The sequence below is a fragment of the Vulpes lagopus genome, chromosome 4 (assembly GCF_018345385.1).
Source record: "Vulpes lagopus strain Blue_001 chromosome 4, ASM1834538v1, whole genome shotgun sequence".
NCBI lineage: Eukaryota > Metazoa > Chordata > Mammalia > Carnivora > Canidae > Vulpes > Vulpes lagopus.
Genome location: NC_054827.1, coordinates 33,983,510 through 34,003,932, shown reverse-complemented (window position 1 = coordinate 34,003,932; position 20,423 = coordinate 33,983,510). Strand labels below are relative to the sequence as shown.

Here is a 20,423-nt window from a genome sequence, read left to right as displayed (position 1 = left end):
ATTCCCTAGATAGTTATATTTTCCAGATATTTCTGTGAGGATGTTTTTGAATAAGATTAAAATTTAAATCAGTGGACTTTGAGTAGAGCAGACTCCTCCCATAGTGTGGAGGGGCCTAATGCAATCAGGTGAAGCCCTGAATGAAACAAAAGGATTGACCACCCCCTGAGTAAGACAGAATTCTCTAGATGATTACCTTTGTACTGTAGCATCATTACCCTGGGTTTCTATTCTAATGGTTTCTAAACCTGAGGTATAATAGCAGTTCTCACTTGGTTTACAGCCGCTGGCTTATTCTCTTCAGGTTCTGAACTTGCTAACCTCCATAATCATGTTATCCAATTCCTTATAATCTAATTATAAGAAATAATAAAACACATCCTATTGGTTCTGTTTTTCTGGGAAACCCTGAATAGTATGGTATGAGAGACTGATAATGGCAATTCAAGATAATAAAAAAATGTGATTAATGAATAAAGTAGCACCCAAGATATTCAAATTATTAAAGAATAAAACTTTGTTGAAAAAAAGTCTTGAATTAAAAAAAATACATTTAAGAAACCCTAATTTAAAACTGGGAATGCTGAACCATAATATTATTAATATATTAAACTTTATAAATAAATCATAAATAAACTTACAGGCATCTTGGCCTCAGAGACCTCCATAAAGGAGAAAAACTGGCTTTTGCCTTTGCCAAATGAAGTGCTTATAAGATATCTATATCTGTAGTGTATAGAATAGCTTCTCTAGCACGTATACAAATTTCAACGGTTTTTTATCTGGTCAACTTGTCAGTATAGTAAAAAAAAGCATTTGTACTTTTTCAAGAATTTTGAGACTATAATAATCTATGCGACTTTGAAGCACTATGATTCAAATTGGCATAGCAAACAGGAATGAAACAATTTAATAGATTTTTTTCCAAACCACACAACCGTATTAATGGTTCCAGAAATCATCTGGCCAAATTCAGTACCAATCCATGATAAAAAACTGTGATGTGGAAAACTTCCTTGATATCTCTGTGCCCCCTCACATCAACATACAAGAGGAAGACAGCCATTTGCAAAGTAGGAAGAGTGCTCTCACCAGATGCCACATCTGCTGGTGCCTTGATCTTGAACTTCCCAACCTCTAGGAATGTGAGAACTAAGTGTTCATTGTTTAAGCCCCCTAGTCTATGGCATATTTATTAATTAGAGCCTGAACTGACTAAAACAGCCCATAAGATTAGGAATAAAGCAAGGCTATCTGCCCTCACTATTTCCAGCCAACTTTTTCCTAGAGTTCCTTTAGAGTGGTGCAATAGGAGAAAGAATAAGAAAGGGCATACATGGGATCCCTGGGTGGCGCAGCGGTTTGGCGCCTGCCTTTGGCCCAGGGCGCGATCCTGGAGACCCGGGATCGAATCCCACATCGGGCTCCCGGTGCATGGAGCCTGCTTCTTCCTCTGCCTGTGTCTCTGCCTCTCTCTCTCTCTCTGTGACTATCATAAATAAATAAAAAATTAAAAAAAAAAAAAAAAAGAATAAAAAAAAAAAAAAAAAAGAAAGGGCATACATTTTTGAAAGAAAAAATGTCTTTTTTCTTAAAGTGACCTAAATCTGTACATAGAAAATACTAAACCAGTGTCCATAGCAGCAATGTCCACAGTAGCCAAATGGTGGAAAGAGCCGAGATGTCCATTGACTGAGGAATGGATAAAGATTTGATAATATACACAACGGAATATTACTCAGCCATCAGAAAGGATGAATACTTATCATTTATATTGATGTAGATGGAACTGGAGAGTATTCTGCTGAGTGAAATAAGTCAGAGAAAGAAAATTATCACATGGTTCCACTCATATGTGGAATATAAGAAACAGCTCAGAGGATCTTAGGAGAAGGGAGGGAAAACTGAATGGAAAGTCATCAGAGAGGGAGAGAAGACATGAAAGACTTTTTTTTTTTTCTTTTTTTGAAAGACTCTTAAATACAGGAAACAAAGTGAGAAATGCTGGAGGGGAAGTGGGTGGAAGGATGTGGTAATTGGGTCATGGACATCAGTTAGGGCACATGATGTGATAAACACTGGTTGTTGTACACAACCGATAAATTAATGAACACTACATGAAACAAATGATGTACTATATGTTGGCTAATTGAATTAAAAAAGAAAAACAAAGAAAAAGATGTTTTCTATAAAAAAAAAGAAAAGATTAAACACTCCCCTCCAAAGCACCAGAACTAATAAGAGAGTCTAGCAAGATCACAGTAAAGAAAGAAATTGATCTTATTAAAAATGTTTATTTTTTTCTAATGGATCTATAGATTCAGTGTAATTCCAATCGAAATTACAGAAAACTTTTTTGTGGAAGTTGGTCTTCAAACTTTCAAGGAGAAATGCAAGTATCCTAGATTACTCACCTAGTTTGAAAAATGAGAACAAGATGAAGGACTTCTATTATCTTTTTCTTAAAGGGCCAGAGTGTAAATATTTTAGATTTGTGGGGCAGATGATCTGTTGAAGCTACTTCATTCAGCCTTTGTAGCATGAAAACAGCTTAGAGGATCTATAAATAAATTGGTATGCCTCTGTTATAACAATTTTTTTATAAAACCGGTGGCCATGTCTTAGGCCATATTTGCTGGCCCCTGCTGTAGAGATGCAGATTGTGTTATTAATATAAATGAGGACATATTGATCAGTAGATCAAAATAGGTCAGAAATACACATGTTATTGGCTGATTGGTTTTCCACAAAGGTGCTAAGAAGGACTTAAAGAATGAACTCTTCAACAAGTGGTGCTAAAAGAAAAAGAATGGAATACCTAAGACTAAAGAATGAACCCTTCTACAAGTGGTGCTAAAGGACTGGATATTCACATGACATAAATTTTGGCCCTTATTCAGAAAAATTAAATTAGAGCATAGACAAATGTCAAGACTAAGCATAAAATTGCTACAGAACTTAAAAGAGAAACCAAATTAATGAGCTATAAGCCTGTGAAAGATGTTCGATATCATTAATCATCAGGAAACTGCAAATTAAAACCTCAATGAGATATCAGTACAGACCTACAGGAATGGATACAATGAAAAAAACTGATAATGCCAAATACAGACAAAAATGTGGAGTAATTGGCAATATTTTTAGTTCTTGGTAAAAATGCAGAATGATCAAAATGCTTTTAGAAACCAATCTGGCACTTTTGTCCTACTTTACACTCCTACAATTACCATATGACAGGTATTCCATTTTTAAAGATTTTCCAAGAAAAATTAAAGAACATAATTGCACAAAGACCTCTACATGGATGTTCATAGTTTTATTTGTGATAGCTACAGTTTCTAAATAATCCCAAGTGATTATCAACAGGTAAATATGTAAACAAATTGGGATATATTTCTACGATGGCACACTACTTAGCAATAAACACTAATGAATTATGAATAATCACAGCATAGTAGATGGATACTAATGAAAGAAACCAGATATAAAAGTGTGACACATGATTTCAATTTTATGAAATTATGGAATAGATTATTCTAACCTATGGTGAAAGAAAGCAGATCATTGATTGCCTTGAGCCATGTGTGCTCTTGACTTGGAAAAGTGTGATGGAAACATTCTTTATCTTAATATAGAAATGGTTACATGGATGTATACATTAATATCAATGAATTAACTGTGATAGAGTTAACATAAAGAATTGAAAGTATTAAAAAAAAGAGAAATTAAAGGCAATGTTTGGGGGAAAGATGATGGTCATTAATTTAACTTGAAGGTTGGAGGAGGGTCTAAGATGAAGATTTGAGAAAAAGGAAACATGGATTCTCCCTCATTTCAGTAACTTTTTTGAGGATTCTAATAAAAATGTAAGATAAATGCTTTTGATTATTCCTAAAATTTTTATTTGGAATCTCACTTGCTTATTTATTCAGTGGCCTTCCATCCTTTATTTTCCTTTGACCTATATGTATATTTATGTGTCTGTAGCGAGCTATCTTACCTATTTATTTATTTGTCCATCCCTCTGTGTGTGTGTATGTGCACACACAAATAATGTATATAATAATAGAATTTTTTCTTATAAAATGTTTTATTTTTATGATTTATTTAATTCATGTCATCTGTTTTGCAGAAAGATTCAGATATACTATTAAAAAGAATTCTGAAAATACAAATCATTATGGATAAAGCCTTGGTATGCATTATTGATATTGATAGTATCTTTGTTTTAAGTTCAAAGGAAATTAAGAAAATTCCATTTGTCTGAAATACAGATATATTTTACTCTGAAATGTGTATCTCAGTGTAGCAAGACATAAAGAAATGTTGTCCATTGCCTTTGCATTGGCATTGGGGGCTCATATATTATTGGTTTCAAAATCAGTATAGAATTCTAACAAAACTGTATAATTTATATGTATGGAAAGGTTCTGCTACATTATAATCCAGTCAATTATAATGAGCTGTATATACTTCTGGATGCACTCCAAATAGTGATGAAATTCTTACACAAATTAATTTCTATTTTAAAATAAGCTATTTATTACTCAGTTGGAGGTTCCTGTTATTTAAAATGACCTTTTATTTTTTTAAGATTTTATTTATTCATGAGAGACAGAGAGGGAGAGAGAGGCAGAGACACAGGCAGAGGGAGAAGCAGGGTCCATGCAAGGAGCCTGATGCAGGACTCCATCCCCGGTCTCCAGGATCATGCTCTGGGCTGAAGGTGATGCTAAACCGCTGAGCCACCCGGGCTGCTGAAAATGACCTTCTATAAGATTATTTTTTGCTCTACAATTTCTTGGATTCTCTGATGGAAATTCTATATTTTATTTTTTTTAAGATTTTACTTATTTATTCATGAGAGACACAGAGAGGCAGAGACATAGGCAGAGGGAGAATCAGGCTTCCCGTGGGAAGCCTGATGCAGGACTTGATCCCAGGACCCCAGGATCACGACCTGAGCCAAAGGCAGATGCTCAACCACTGAACCACCTAGGCGTCCGGAAATTCTGTATTTTGAAAACAGGAAGAATTATTCATAGGAATATTTATTCAATTTTTGTTTATATAATCAGTTTTAGCCAAGTCATTATGGGTAGCAATTAAGAAATCTGATCTTTTCAAGATGCCTGGGTGGATCACTGGTTGTCTGCCTTCAGCTCAGGGCGTAATCCCAGAGTCCCAGGATTGAGTCCTACTTTGGGCTCCCAGCAGGGAACCTGCTTCTTCCTCTGCCTATGTCTCTGCCTCTCTCTGTGTCTCTCATGAATAAAGTCTTAAAAAAAAAAAAAGAAATCTGATCTTTTCATTATCACTAATATTTTTGCCTAAAGTCTGTCGATAAGTGCCACAATTTTCAACATAAAATTTTGTTGATAAAAGGAAACATTTAGATCTTTAAATAATTTGTAATAAAAACAACAGGAAAGAATAGACAATAAAAAAAGCACATATTTTATTATCAGGAGGTAAATTTTATGCACACATTTTCTGTTTTTAATATATATGTATATGTTCTTATACCTTTGTTTTATATATGCTATTTTGTAAGTTATCATGTTTTTCCACATATTTTTTAAACATGTTTTTTTAAGAGATTTTATTCATTTAGTCATGCGAGACACAGAGAGAGACAGAGAGAGGTAGAGACACAGGCAGAGAGAGAAGCAGGCTCCATGCAGGGAGCCTGACATGGAACTAGATCCGGGTCTCCAGGATCAGGCCCTGGCGCTAAACTGCTGAGCCACCCAGGCTGCCCCTATTTTTCCACATATTAATGAAATATATTATTACAGTTTTATTTTAACACATAGTATCTGATATATTTAATATAATTTAACCTATTTTACTAACTAACTATTGCCCTTTGGGGCATTTAGATTTTTGTTGTTATGTGGGGAATGTTTGTTTTTTTTTTTTTTCGTGGGGAATGTTAATACTTAACACCAGTATCATGAGCATTGAAACTATGCTCTGCAACAGCCACCTCCATGAGGTTGTTAGTATTAAATCTAGACAGCCTACTTTCCTTTCTATTTAACGGGCTATCTTCTGACCATTCCAATAAAACAGAAGGCATTTTCAATGCACATATCATCATGCAAAAATAACAACAAAGAACTCCAGAGTTTTTATAATATCCTATGATTAGTATTCCGTTTCTTTTTTATGTTGTATTTTATCTGTCTTAAATTTTAAAATATGACTCTGTAAACTATTTTTTCTCTTTACTCAGAAAATCCCAGGCTGTTCATTGGAATGTTTAATTTATATTTATCAAAATTACTAGTGTTGTGCCCAAGATCGCGAATCAGAGAAACTGCCAAGGAGCTGACACCAATGCAATCACACGAGGGTTTATTTACAAGCTCGAGCCTGGGTCCAAGTACACCCGACACAGCGGATGGACCCCGAGACTAAGAGGCGTAGCAGCTTTATAGGGGCCAGTGGCCAATGGGATAGGCAGAAAGTTGCACAGTCATGCTGGTCCGCTGAGCAGGATTTCCGGTTAGGGTGTGCCCTGGTCTTTGACTAGGGCGGGGCAGTGCCCTAAGTAATAAGCAGGTCAGCACAAAGCCGGTGCAGCCCAAAATAGAGTCAGTCCTGCCCTGCTTGTCCAGGGGTAGGGGATTTTGTTAAATTTCCTGGGTCCCACAACTAGTCCTGTGGATGTAGGTTAAGTACTGCTATGCTATTAGTGTTGCGTGTCCTGTTATTTATTCTTTTGTTCCTCCGTTGCTGCCCTTGGATTAGTGGGTTATGAAAAATTTTAAAAAATAACCCACTAATCCAATCTTTATCTTCTGTAAAGATAAACCAATCTTTATCTTCTGTATTGTTTTTTCCTGCAATCTCTCTTTGTCCCACATCTTACCCCAGTGGTTTCTCTGTTGGTTCAAATTAAGATTCCTAACTTATCACAATATAGAATTAATATTATACCACTTCACATATAATGTAAGAAGTTTATAACATTAAAGTTCCATTTAACCACTATGTATTAGCTCCTTAACAGACATATCATTTGCAGACATATTCTCTTGTTCAGTAGGTTGTTTTTTCATTTTATGGATGGTTTCTTTCACCATTAAAAAGCTTTGTTTTTTTCCCCCAAAGCTTTTTATCTTAGTGTAGTACCAATAGTTTATTTTTGCTTTTTTTCCCCATTGCCTTAGGAGACGTATCTAGGAAAATGTTGCTATGGTGGGTGTCAGAAAATTACTACCTGTGCTCTCTTCTAGGATTTTTATGGTTTCAGGGTTTACATTTACATACTTAATCCATTTTGAGTTTGTTTTTGTGTATGATGTTAGAAAGTGGTCCAGTTTCATTCTTTTATGTAGGTGTCCAGTTTCTGCAATATCATTTACGGAAGAAATTGTCTTTTCCCTCATTGTATATTCTTATCTCTTTTGTCATAGATTGATTGACTATTTAATTGTGGATTTATTTCTGGGATTTCTATTCTGTTCCATTGATCTATGTGTATACTTTTGTACCAGTACTATACTGTTTTGATCACTACAGCTTTGTAATACAACTTGAGATATGGAATTATGTTGCCTCCAGCTTTGTTCTTGTTTCTCAACATTGCTTTGGCTATTTGGGATCTTTTGTGGTTCTATTACAAGCCATAAAGTAGAATGAGGTCATGCTCTTTGTGAGCTGCCCTAGAGGCTATTCTGCTAAATGAAAGAAGTCAGAAAAACAAGTGCTATATAATTTGACTCATGTGGAATCAAAAAAAAAAAAAAAAAGAAAAAGAAAAGAAAAGAAAAGAAAAAAGAAAAGAAAAAAATTAGATACATAAATAAATAGAGAAAAAACTGATGGTTGTCAGAGTGGAGGGAGTGGGGGATAGGCAAAATGAGTGAAAGGGAGTGGGAGAGTCTTCCAGTTATGGAATGAATGTTACAGAAATAAAAGGCACAGCATAGCATTAGGAATAGAGTCAATGATATTATAATAGCTTTGTATGGCAACACGTTGTAGCTACACTTGTGGTAATCAGAGGTGTTGTTTGTTTACACTATGGGAGGAATTATTATGCTGTACACCTGAAACTAATGTGACATTGTCAACTACGCTCAAATTAAAAATTAATGAAAATAATTATAAAAATAACCCTATGTATTATTGTAATTCATTTTACTCTGCCATTTGTTATAAACCATAAAAGAAATTCTTTTTTAAATATTCAATTGCTTAAAGAAATTAAGGAAAAGAAAAAAATTCATTTTTCTCTCACATTTACCATTTTCAAAGCTCTTCTTTCCTTGTAGTCTGTGTTTCTGATGTTTAGCCGGTTGATGAATTTGCTTCAGGTTTTGTTCATCTGAAGTTATTTTTATTCTCACTTTTAAAATATTTTATTTGGAAATATTTTCAAACTTTCAAAAAAAGTTGCAAGAAGAAGAATAAGACAAAAAATACTTATAACTCTCTTTACTTAGATTTATGAATATTGTATCCTATTATCAATTGTGCTCTGTTCAAAAGTAAGTTGTAAATTGCAATATGGAGATTCATTTTCAGTGTGCATTTACCTAGAATAAGATCATTATCTTATATAAACACAATAGTTATCCATGTAAGTAAAAATGACATTGTTAAAATACTTTATATTAAGTCTACTATAACTTAATTGCATTATAGTTGGACAGTATGATCTAAGTGATGCTTAATGTTTTATATTCAAATAACTTTTGAATGGCCTAATATGGGTCAATTTATGTAAAATATTCATGTATGTTTGAAAAAATATATATATTCTCTCATTGTTTTATATAGGCCTTTATTCACCTTTACTCATAGTGCACATGCTACACTGTGTAAATATACAATGTAATTTATTGGGAAAGATTACATACAGAGAAATAGCAAAGTACATAATTTCTAGAGACTAGGAGGATATTACATTTTATTTTCTGTTAGTGGTTTTCAGCAGACGTGCTGCAAATTATAGAAGAATCTCAAACTGCCGCTTTTCATTTTCAGCAAAAAACTTAGAAATGTGTGTACACATACAATTAAAGTATTTAAGAGAAAATATGTGATTTTTGTTTCCTTCAATGAGAACAGTTGCTTGAATTTCTTTTATTATGGTACATTGTTTATCCAGGATACATAGTCATGTTATCTTACTACAATGAAGATAAATGGTGGCAGATAGAGTAGATAAAAATGACTTTGTAGTTTAGTTAGAGATTTGAGTCCTGGCTCTTATGCTTAGTAGTTATAGAATCTTGGCATCTTAACTTTCAACCCTTCATTTTTATGTGTAAAGAGAAAATATTCACAACCTTTTCATTTAATATTATTAATACATATGCTCCCTATATTTAAACCTAAAACTAACTAAGCAATTGATAAATCTTAGTTCTTTTTTCCTTTCACTGAGCACCACTTTACTTTAACATTTTTTTTAAAGATTTTATTTATTTATTTGATAGAGAGATAGCAAGAGAAAGAGCATGAGCAGGGGGCGGAGAGAGGGAGGCTTGATCCCGGGACCCTGGGATCATGACCTGAGTTGAATGCAGAAGCTCAACTGACTGAGACACCCAGGTGCTCCTTACCATATTATATCCATTTAAAATGTGGTAGTTTAGTAATAATATTCAATAGTGAAACAAAATTTTTCTTTTAGTTTGATTATATGGGCTCTGAAGTGGCAGTTGCAGCTGAGAAAGTTGTCCATATCTTTGGTCTTGTCAATACTGTAAGTATTTTTCATTTAAATTTTAAGCATCCCTATTAATGCAATAACATTGTGTAAATAGCATTTGTAATTTTATTAAGTAGTCTTACCAACTAGTTTCATTCACCAATGGATTTCACCTCCAAAAATAAGTATGTTAGCATTATGTATAGAGATGTAATGTAATACTTATTACTACCTAAACCTGCATGTGGTGTATCTCCTATTTTTAGATGTTCTCCCAGCTTAAAGTGACTGTTAAGCTAACTTCTTTGGAGCTCTGGTCAGATCAAAATATGATTTCAACTAATGCGGATGCTAATGAAGTACTACAGAGATTTGTGTCATGGAAAGAACAATTTTTGTTTCAAAGATCCCATGATCTAGCATATTTATTAATGTAAGTGCATTATTTTCATGGATATAGGGCTTATCAAATTATGTGATATGTTAGCTATCAAAATTAAATACAAAATGTGTTATATATAATGACAGGAAACCTCAAAAATTATATGCATACTGTGTTAGCGAAACGTAAAATATAAAAATTTGATAACAATGTAAGACACTAAATCATGGTAGGCCATTATTCTCAGAGTGGACTGTTTATCCATGGAAATGTAATAAATTTGGAAATTTGGAAAGCCTGGAGCAACGTGGGCCTCAAGGATTTTAAAGATTTTTCTCAGAGTTAAAGAACTGAAACCATTGTTTTAACATTAAATAAAATATAAATTAGTTAACAAAATAAAATAATTATATTTAAAGCTGGTTATGCAAAAAAAATTAAATTTAATAGTAATGTGGTTACTTTCTGGTATTTATATTCTGACCATATATATATGGTCAGAATATAAATATATATAACATATATATTATATATATAATTATATGCACTATATGCACTATATCTTTCAAAAGTTTTCATATAGATGTTTGCTTGACTTAACTTTATTTTTTATGGGGAAAAATAAAAATACAATTCTGAAGGTCTTAAGCAATATGGAATACATTTACAAATCTATTGGTGTCTCCTGTGGCTTTTAAAGTCTGATATGGGAGCTCAGGAGCAACATTAACAGAACTGAAATGTGTGAGGACACTTTCTGAGTTCTCTTTTCGTTAGTGTACTGCACATTCTTCTTTCCCTCCTTATCCTCCAATTCAACATTTTTACACACCTTAAAGGCTCACTATGTGCAAATCACGGCAGTAAGCTATCTTGACTTGTACACCTTAGAATTATATCCATCCGGTCATGGTAACAGTTATGATTAGTATTTTGGATGGATTAGTCACTGCTGGGTTTGGGGCTGTGCATCATATAATGTTAAAATAGGCTATGGAACTTAACTTTGTAGGAACTGTGGGAAGTTATTCAAATACAAAATGATTAAAAGCACTAGATGTTATATGTAATATTCAAGTTTCAAAACACAGCTTCTTTTTTTTTTTTACTAAGGAGCCCAATTCTTAAAAGGTCATTAAGTTATTAAAAATTTAAAATGTATTTATTTACAAGAAAAATTTTGGTATTTAGTTATAGGGATCGTCCTAATTATGTAGGAGCAACATATCATGGAATGGCATGCAATCCAAAGTTTGCTGCAGGAATTGCTCTGGTATGCATTTTATTCCCATCTATTTGGTAATTATATCACATTTTGAAAGTTAATATCCACTTCAAGGAGCAAAAGTACGTATAGCATATCTATTATGCTGTTTTGACACATTTTTATAAAATAATTTTTATTCAGATTTTGAAATTCACATATTACAATTTTTAAAAAAAATTTTGAGGGAAAAATATACAACATGAAATTTACCACCTTAACTGTTAAGTGTATATATGTCAGTAGTGTTAAGTATGTTCCATTGTTATGTAACAGATCTCCAGAACTCTTCATCTTGCATATATGTAGCTTTGTCCTTTTATTCAACATGGCCCCATTTTCCAAACCCTCTAACCCCTGGCACTCACCATTCTACTGTCTGCTTCTGTGAGTATGATATTTTTGGATTCTCATATATAATGGTGATCATCTGATATGTGTCTTCATGTGTCTGGCTTATTTCTCTTAGCATAGTACCATCTAGGTTCATCCATGTCATTGCAAATAACAGGATTTCATTCTTTTTATGGCTAAGTAACATTCCATATCGTGTGTGTGTGTGGGGGGGTGACGTTTTATTTTTACATTCATCTGTCAATGAGCACTTAAGTTGTTTTAAATACCTTGGCCATCATAAGTAATACTGCAGTGAATGTGGGAGTACAGGTATCTCTTTGTGATACTGATTTCAGTTATTTTGGATATATATGCAGAAGTGGGTTTGTTTATTAGATCATATGGTAATCCTATCGTTAATACTTTAAGGAACCATCATACAGATTTTGAGGGTGGTTTACAATTTTATAATCCCACCAGCAGTTCACATTATATTCATCACGTCCTCGCCAACATCTATTATTTTCTGTGGTTGCTTTTTTTTTTTTTATGGTAACCATCCTATTGGGTATCTCAATGTGGCTTTGATTTGCATTTCTATGATTATTAGTAATATTGAGGATCTTTTCATATGCTTTCTGGTCTTTTGTATATCCTCTATGGAGAAATATCTATTCATGTCTTTAGTCCAATTTTTAATTGGTTGATTTGAATTTGATTTTTTGTTTTTGTATTGTAGGAGTTCTTTATATTTTGGATGTTAATCCATTATCAGATATAGGATTTGCAAATTTTCCCATTTTGTAGGTTGTCTTTATACTCTGTTGATTATGTACTTTGAAACACAGAAGTTTTATGTTTGGTGTAGTCCCATTTGTCCATTTTTGCTTTCGTTGCCTGTGCTTTTGGCATGATATCTAAGAAATCATTGTCAAACCTAATATGTAGATTTTCCCCTGTGTTTTCTTTTAGGAGTTTTATAGTTTTGAGTTTTGCCCAAATCTTGCCCTTTAGATTTTTACCAAATTTAGATTTACCCTTTAGATTTACCCAAATGTTACCCAATCTACTGTTTAGACTTTTAAGCTGTTTTTAATCAATTTTTGTATATGAAGTACATAGATACAACTTTATTCTGTATGTGGATATGCAAAGTTCCTATCACCATTTATTGAAAAAGCTATCTTTTATCTATTGAGTATTCCTGTTGAAGAGAATGTCATTTCTGCATTATCTTATCTTGATCCCCTTTTATAGATCATTTAATCATACATGTAAGGATCTATTTCTAGGATATGTAATCTTGTTCAGTGATATTTATGTCTATCTGTATTGCCAGTACCATACTGTTTTGATTATTGTAGCTTTGTAATACGTTTTGAAATCAGGAAATATGTCCTTCAATTTTGTTCTTCTTTTTTGAAATTGGCATATTTATTTAGTGTTCCTTGGGATTCCATATTAATTTGGGGTTATTTTTTAATATTTCTATTAATAGTTTAAATTTAATTGCATACAAAACACTGTCCTTTATAGTTCTATAGTTCTATTCCAACCTTTATAGGGTTTTTTAAAGATTTTATTTATTTATTTATTTATTTATTTATTTATTTATTTATTTATTTTTATTTATTTATGAGAGACACAGAGAGAGAGGCAGACACACAGGCAGAGAGAGAAGCAGGCTCCATGCAGGGAGCCCGATTGGGACTTGATCCCAGGACTCCAGGATCATGCCCTGAGCCGAAGGCAGACGCTCAACTGCTGAGCCACCCATGTGTCTCTATCCTCTGTAGTTCTATTACACAGATTATAGGATTTGTTTTGTTTTTCAGTATTTGTCTTCCAATTCTATCCACCAAAATTACAATAATGCATGTTACTATATTTGTCACTTTTGTCTTGCTGCTTTCAGGATTCTTCCTGTCTTTGACTAATGGGAATCTTTGTGAATCTTTTTGGGTTTATCCTGATTGGAATTTATTGAGCTTCTTTTACAAAAAAGATTTCTGAAGTTTGTGGCCATTCTTTCTCCAAATAAACTCTGTCCTTTTCTTTCTCTCTTTTCTTTCTGAGACTCTTATAATGCATACATTAATCTGCTTGTTGATGTCAGTGGGCTATTTTTGTATTCTTAATTCTTTTTTCTTTTATTTCTATGACTGGATGATTTCAAATGATCAGCCTTCAGATCTGATTCCTTCATCTGCCTTATCAAATCTGATTTTGAGTACCTCCAGTGAATTTTTAAGTTCATTTATTGTACTTTTTGGGTCTAGAATTTTTTTAAAAGATTTTATTTATTCATGAGAGAGCAAAGAGAGAGAGGGGCAGAGAGAGAGAGAGGTAGACAGAGGGAGAAGCAGCCTCCCCTCAGCCCAAAGCGGGACTCAATTCCAGAACCTGGGATCACATCCTGAGCTGAAGGCAGATGCTCAACAGCTGAGCCACCCAAGTGTCCCTGGAATTTTTTTATAATAGTTTATATCTCCTGTTGATATCTCTACCCAGAATTTATAGGTAAGGCTGGTTCATCATTTGAAAATCAATTAATATGACCAATGCCATCAATAGGATAAATTTTAAAAATTATTTGATCATATTAATAGATGCAGAAAAAGAATTTGACAAATCCAATGCCGTTTGTGACAAAATTTAAGAAAGTAGATCAAGAAGGGACCTTCCTTGAGAAAAAAAAATCTAAAAAAAACCCTATAGCTAAAACCTTAATGGTGAGAAACTAAATGCTTTCCCAGTGAGATCAGGAACAAGGCAAGAATGTAACTTACCAGTCCTTTTCAGATTTGTACTGAAGGTGCAAAACACTGATAATACCAGATGCTGTGAGGATGTAGAGGAACAGAAACTCTCATTCATGAAGATAGGAATGCAAAGTGGTACGGCCACTGTAGAAGTCAGTTGGGCAATTTCTTACTCTTACCATATGATCCAGCATATGTCCTCTTTGGCAGCCATTTAAATGAGTTGAAATCATATCCACATAAAATCATGTACATGAATATTTATAGCAGCTTTATTCATAATTACCACAAATTTGAAGGGACCAAGATGTCTTTTAATAAGTCAGTGGATAAACAAACAGGAATAAATACATAAAAAGGAATACCATTCAGTGTTTTAAGAAGTGAACCATTAAGCGATTGGAAGATATAGAGGAATCTAATACTTGTTCATGAAAGAAGCCATTTGGAGAAAAGACTAAAAACTGTTTTATCCTGTATTATACTGTATTATTATTACTATTCTGTGACATTCCATAAAAGGCAAAACTATGGAGATAATGCCAAGGTTATTGATTGCCAGGGGTTTCTGTGTTGCCAATATCACTACTTCTCAAGTTTTACTTTTTAAAACAAAAGAAATGCTACTTGCAAGATATCCTAGTATTCCACCTTTAGAAAAAGTTAATTTGTTTTTTTCCTCCCTAAAACTATTTCTAAAGTCCATACTATTTGCCAAGTCAAGCCTTAAGAACCTGTGTATTTTTTCTGAGTGTTCACTTGAAAAGTAATATAGTTACTGGAGCAATGCTTATTCTTCTCAATTAAAAAAAATATATTAAGGGCACCTGTGTAACTCAGTTAATTAAGTGTCCAACTCTTGATTTTGACTCATCCATAATCTTAGGGTCATTAGATTGAGCCCAATGTTGGGCTCCATGCTGGGTATGGAGGCTACTTAAAATTCTCTCTCTCTCTCTCTCTCTCTCTCTCATAAATAAGGAAAGAAATTTAAAAAACTAAAAAAAATAGAATTTAAATGAGTAACGTGTCAGGGCAGCTGGGTGGCTCAGTGGTTGAGTATCTGCCTTTGGCTCAGGTTTTGATCCCCAGGTCCGGGGATGGAGCCCTATATCAGGCTTCCCACAGGGAGCCTGCTTCTCCCTCTGCCTATGTCTCTGCCTCTCTCTGTGTGTCTCTCAAGAATAAATAAAATCTTTAAAAAATATAAATATTAGTAACATGTCAAAATATTTCATTGATCTTAATTGTTATTTGTCAATGCTATTTGGACTAAAAATACCATTACTCAATGAAAATAACAAAATTTACTATTTTTTTCCAAATTTTTAAGCAAATAATCTTTGGTATACTAGTTTTTCTTAAATTTGTATTCACATTTACTTGAAAAGATAAAATAGACGAATACACAACTTAGATAACAATTCTGATATTTTGTTTATTTAGTATCCACAGGTGATAACTTTAGAGGCGTTTTCAGTTGTTATAGCACAGTTGCTTGGAATTAGCCTGGGATTAACATATAATAATGACATCTTCACTTGTTACTGCCCAGGAGCTACATGCATAATGAACGCCAAAGCAATGTAAGGTTTTATTTTTGTTAAATCTGTATCTTCCCTTGGGAAATGTTTGTAATATTTTTAATGTATAATGTCTTTCAATATAATCTGATTAAGAGAATTGTTTATTAGATAAACATGCAATTATTTAATGTTTATTAAAGGAAGTGAGTACCTGATATTGTAGAAAATGTGCTTATTCTATATTCTATGTGATGTTGTAGGGAGAAAGTGGATGTTGATGATGGCTTCGTGGATAAAATTTAATTCACCCTCAAATTGTTAATAAGCATCTACTGTGTCTTGGTTATTGTGTTACTTTGACTTACAAAAGGTTAACAAGATAGATAAGTCCTAAATATATTAGTCCATCAGGGACAGAAAATTTTAAAAGGACAAAAGAACAAGTAAGATCTAAACAGTTTATGACAGATGCCAAGAAGAAAATAAATAGAGAAAATATTAGGAGAAGAAACTTTCTGATTAAGTGGTCTAGGAATAATTATGGAAATAATTATGTTGGGATCTGACAGAGAAGGAACAAAGATGTTTATTAAAGAGTTGAAAACTTTTCAGTGAAAACAAGTGAAGTAATACTTGAATAGTAACAAGCTTGACAGACTGATATAAGGAGGTTTGTGGAGAGAATAAAAATGAAAAAAAAATAGCTGGGCCTATAAGAAGAATGTTTAGACATAAGGAAAAGAAAATAATATAGAGTGAGGCTAAAGAATGAGTCAGGATAAGTCCAGGATGTGATGTAGGAATATAGGAAAGACCTTAATCATGCATTAATGATGTGAAAAGGGATTTTTTTTTTGTTTATTTATTTTTTGTTTTTGTTTTTTTTTATTTTTTTTTTTGAAAAGGGATTTTATAATAAATGTAATGGAATATATTTTAATTGGTTTATTCAGTATGGATAATAAAAATTACCTTGTAAAATGAGTGTAAAATATAGCACAGAGAACAATATAGTGATATTTGGGAATATCTGGGATATTTCAAAATAATAGCAGTGTTTTAAGACTGAGAGAAAAGGAGATGTCAAGAATTATTGGTAGGTCGGGGGGCAACATAGGAAGAATCTGAACACGTGTCCTTCATAAAAATAAAGATAAATAAGGAGCTTACTGGACAAATCAAGCAAACCACTATTCACAGTATAGAAGTCCCAGAAGGAGAGAGAAGAGTCAAAGGGACAGAAAACTAGTTAACATTTGTGATCATATGTACACCTGGGTGGCTCAGTGATTGAGCATCTGCCTTTGGCTTAGGGTGTGATCCTGCGGCCCTGGGATCGAGTTCCACATCAGGTTCCCTGCATGAAGCCTCCTCCTCCCTCTGCTTATATCTCTGCCTCTCTCTGTGTTTCTCATGAATAATTAAGATTAAAAAAAATTTGTGATCATACATAAAGAATAACATATGTCTTTTTTTTCTTCTGATGAGAACTTTTAAGATCTAGTCTCTTAGCAACTTTCAAATTTGCGATACAGGGCTTTGCCACCCTGTCACTCCTGGTATGCACCCTAGTCTGTCATGGCCAGGACTCTCAGATGGGCCAAGAGCCAGCCCTAATCACCAGTGTGCCTTTAGCAGTAGTGGCTGCACCTCACATACAGATGCACTGAGAAGGAGCCCCACTCACCAAAATCCACACCAGTCATGGCCTAGCCAGAACAGGATAATGCACACAGCCCATACAGAGGGCAGTCCTAGGGCACCTGGCTTTGGTGTCCAAGTGGGTTTGCATTACTAGGCCTCACAGGACCACCTTCTGCTTAAAGAGGCTCCTTCAAGACATAACTATCTAGTACATAGAGGCAAATTAGGCACTAGAGATTGCAAATGAAAGAACAAGACAAAACCTGAGAAAAAGAGGGAAATGGAGATAGTCAATCTACTAGATAGAGTTCAAAGTAATAGTCATAAAGGTGGTCACCAAACCAGAAGAAGAATGGGTGATCACAGTGAGAACAAAGACATAGAAAATATAACAAAATAACCAATCAAGCTGAAGAATACAATAAATGAAATAAACACACTAAGGTAATCAATAGCAGATTAGATGATGCAGAAGAATGGACAAGCAATCTGGAAGCCTGGATAGTGGAAAGCACTCAGAGAAGTAAAAAGAAAAAAGAATTTTTAAAATTGAGGTTATTTTAAGGGACTTCTAGGTAACATCAACCACACTAGCATTCATATTATAGATGCTCCAGAAGGAGAAGAGCAAGAGAAAGGATCAGAAAGCATATTTGGAGAAATAATGTCTGAGAACTTACCTAATCTGGGGAAGGAAATAGACGTCCAAGTCCAGGAAGCACAAAGTCTCAAATAAGATTGATCCAAAGAAAGCAAAGACACATTAAAATCAAAGTGTCAACATTTAAAGAATCTTAAAAACAGAGAAAAATGAGTAGTCATGTATAAGGGAATCCTCATAGCTAGTTTTTCAACAAAAATTTACAGATCAGAAGGGAGTGGTAGGATATATTCAAATTGATGAAAGGAATATTTTTAAAAAATGGTACACATCAAGGTTATCACTCAGAATTGAAGGATAGATGAAGTTTCTCAGACAAACAAAGCTAAGGAAGTTCATCAACACCAAACAAATCTCACAAGAGATGTTAAGAGAATTCTTTCAATGGAAAAGAAGAGGCCGTACCTAGAAATAAGAAAATTATGAATGAAAAGAATCTCACTGGTAAAGGTAAATATATAGTAAGGGCAGCAGGTCAATCACCTATGTAACAATAGTATGAATGTTACAAGACAAAAGTCATTTACCTGTAATAATTAGTCAAGGTATACACAAAATAAGATATCAAATATGATATCAAAAATAAAATGTAGGGGGAATATAAATGTAGCACTTTTGGAACACATTTGAACTTAAGCAACCATCAACTTAAAATAGGCTGCAATGTATATAGGTTATCACATATGATTCTCGTGGTAAACACAAAACAAATACCAATAATAGTTACAAACCAAAAAAGAGAAAGGAACATAAATATAACACCAAGAGAAGTCACCAAATACCAACAGAAGACAGCAAGAGAAGAGGAAACAGAACTACAAAAACATAAAACAATCAATAGAATGGCAGTAAGTACATATCATATATATATATATATATATATATATATATATATATATATATAGACTGAATTCTCCAATCAAAAGACATAGAGTGTTTAAATGGACAAATAAAAATCAGACCTATATAAAAGCTACCTGCAATAAACTAACTTCAGATCTAAAGATACACAGGGTGAAAATGAAGGGATGGACAAGGATATCTCATGCAGATAGAAATGAAAAGACAGTTGAGGTAGCAAAACTTCTATCAGACAAAATGGACTTTAAAACAAAAACCATAACAGATAAAAAAGAAAAAGGTCGTTACATGATGGTAAAGGGACCAATCCAACAAGATGATGTCACACTTATAAATATCTATGCATTTAGCATAGGGGAACCTAAATACATGAAGTAAATATTATCAGACACAAAGGGAGAAGTTGACAGTAATACAGTAATAGTAGGAAACATTAACACCCTGCAAATGTCAATGGATAGATCATCTAGACAGAAAATCAATAAAGAACTATTGACCTTAAATGACATATTAACCAGATGAACTTAATAGATATATAGAGTTTTCCATCCAAAACTGGCAGAGTACACATTCTTTTCAAGTACATTTGGGAACATTCTCCAGGATAGATTATGTTAGGTCACAAAGCAAGTCTCAATAAATTTAAGAAGTTAAATTATATCAAACATCTTTTCCAACCACAACAATATGAAACTATAAATCAATTACAAATTAATCAAGTTTAAAGTTAGTAGAAAGAAGTAAATAATAAAGAGTAGAAATAAATGAAATATATACTTAAAAAACAATAGAAAAGATAAAGAAAACTAAGAGCAGATTATTTGAAATAACAAAATTGATATACTTTTAGCCAGACTTTTCAAAAAAAAAAAGAACGCTGCAATAAAACCAGAAATGAAAGAGAAGTTACAACTGATACAGAAATTTAAAGAATTCTAGGAAACTGCAAACAATTATATGCCAATGAATTGGACAACCTAGAATAAATGGGTAAATTCTTTCAAATAATAGTCTTACAAAACTGAATCGAGAAGAAATAGAAAAATTGAACAGATTTATCACTAGTAATGAAATCGAATTAGTAAAACAAATAAAAACAAGAAAAACATCCTAAGTACAGTACTAGATGGTATCACCATCTGGTGAGTGTTACCAAACATTTAAAGAAATGTTAATACCTGTACTTCTTAAAATATTCCAAAAAATTAATGAGGAAAGAACACTTCCAAACTTATTCTAGGAGTCCAGCATTACCCTAACTCCAAAACCAAATAAAGGCACTGAGCTCCCAAAAATATTACAGGCCAAAAGCCCTGA

The 20,423-nt window shown here is 33.2% G+C and overlaps 1 protein-coding gene across 1 annotated transcript in view; it reads left to right on the top strand.

Annotated features, from left to right (window-relative positions):
- The window catches only part of ADAM18 (ADAM metallopeptidase domain 18), a 271,792-nt gene that overhangs the window by 50,038 nt on the left and 201,331 nt on the right, over positions 1 to 20,423 (top strand). The window contains exons 7-11 of the mRNA XM_041751041.1: positions 4,133 to 4,195; positions 9,653 to 9,724; positions 9,937 to 10,103; positions 11,244 to 11,325; positions 15,861 to 16,000. Coding sequence (XP_041606975.1) covers positions 4,133 to 4,195; positions 9,653 to 9,724; positions 9,937 to 10,103; positions 11,244 to 11,325; positions 15,861 to 16,000 — 524 coding nt within the window. The remainder of the gene's footprint in view (positions 1 to 4,132; positions 4,196 to 9,652; positions 9,725 to 9,936; positions 10,104 to 11,243; positions 11,326 to 15,860; positions 16,001 to 20,423) is intronic.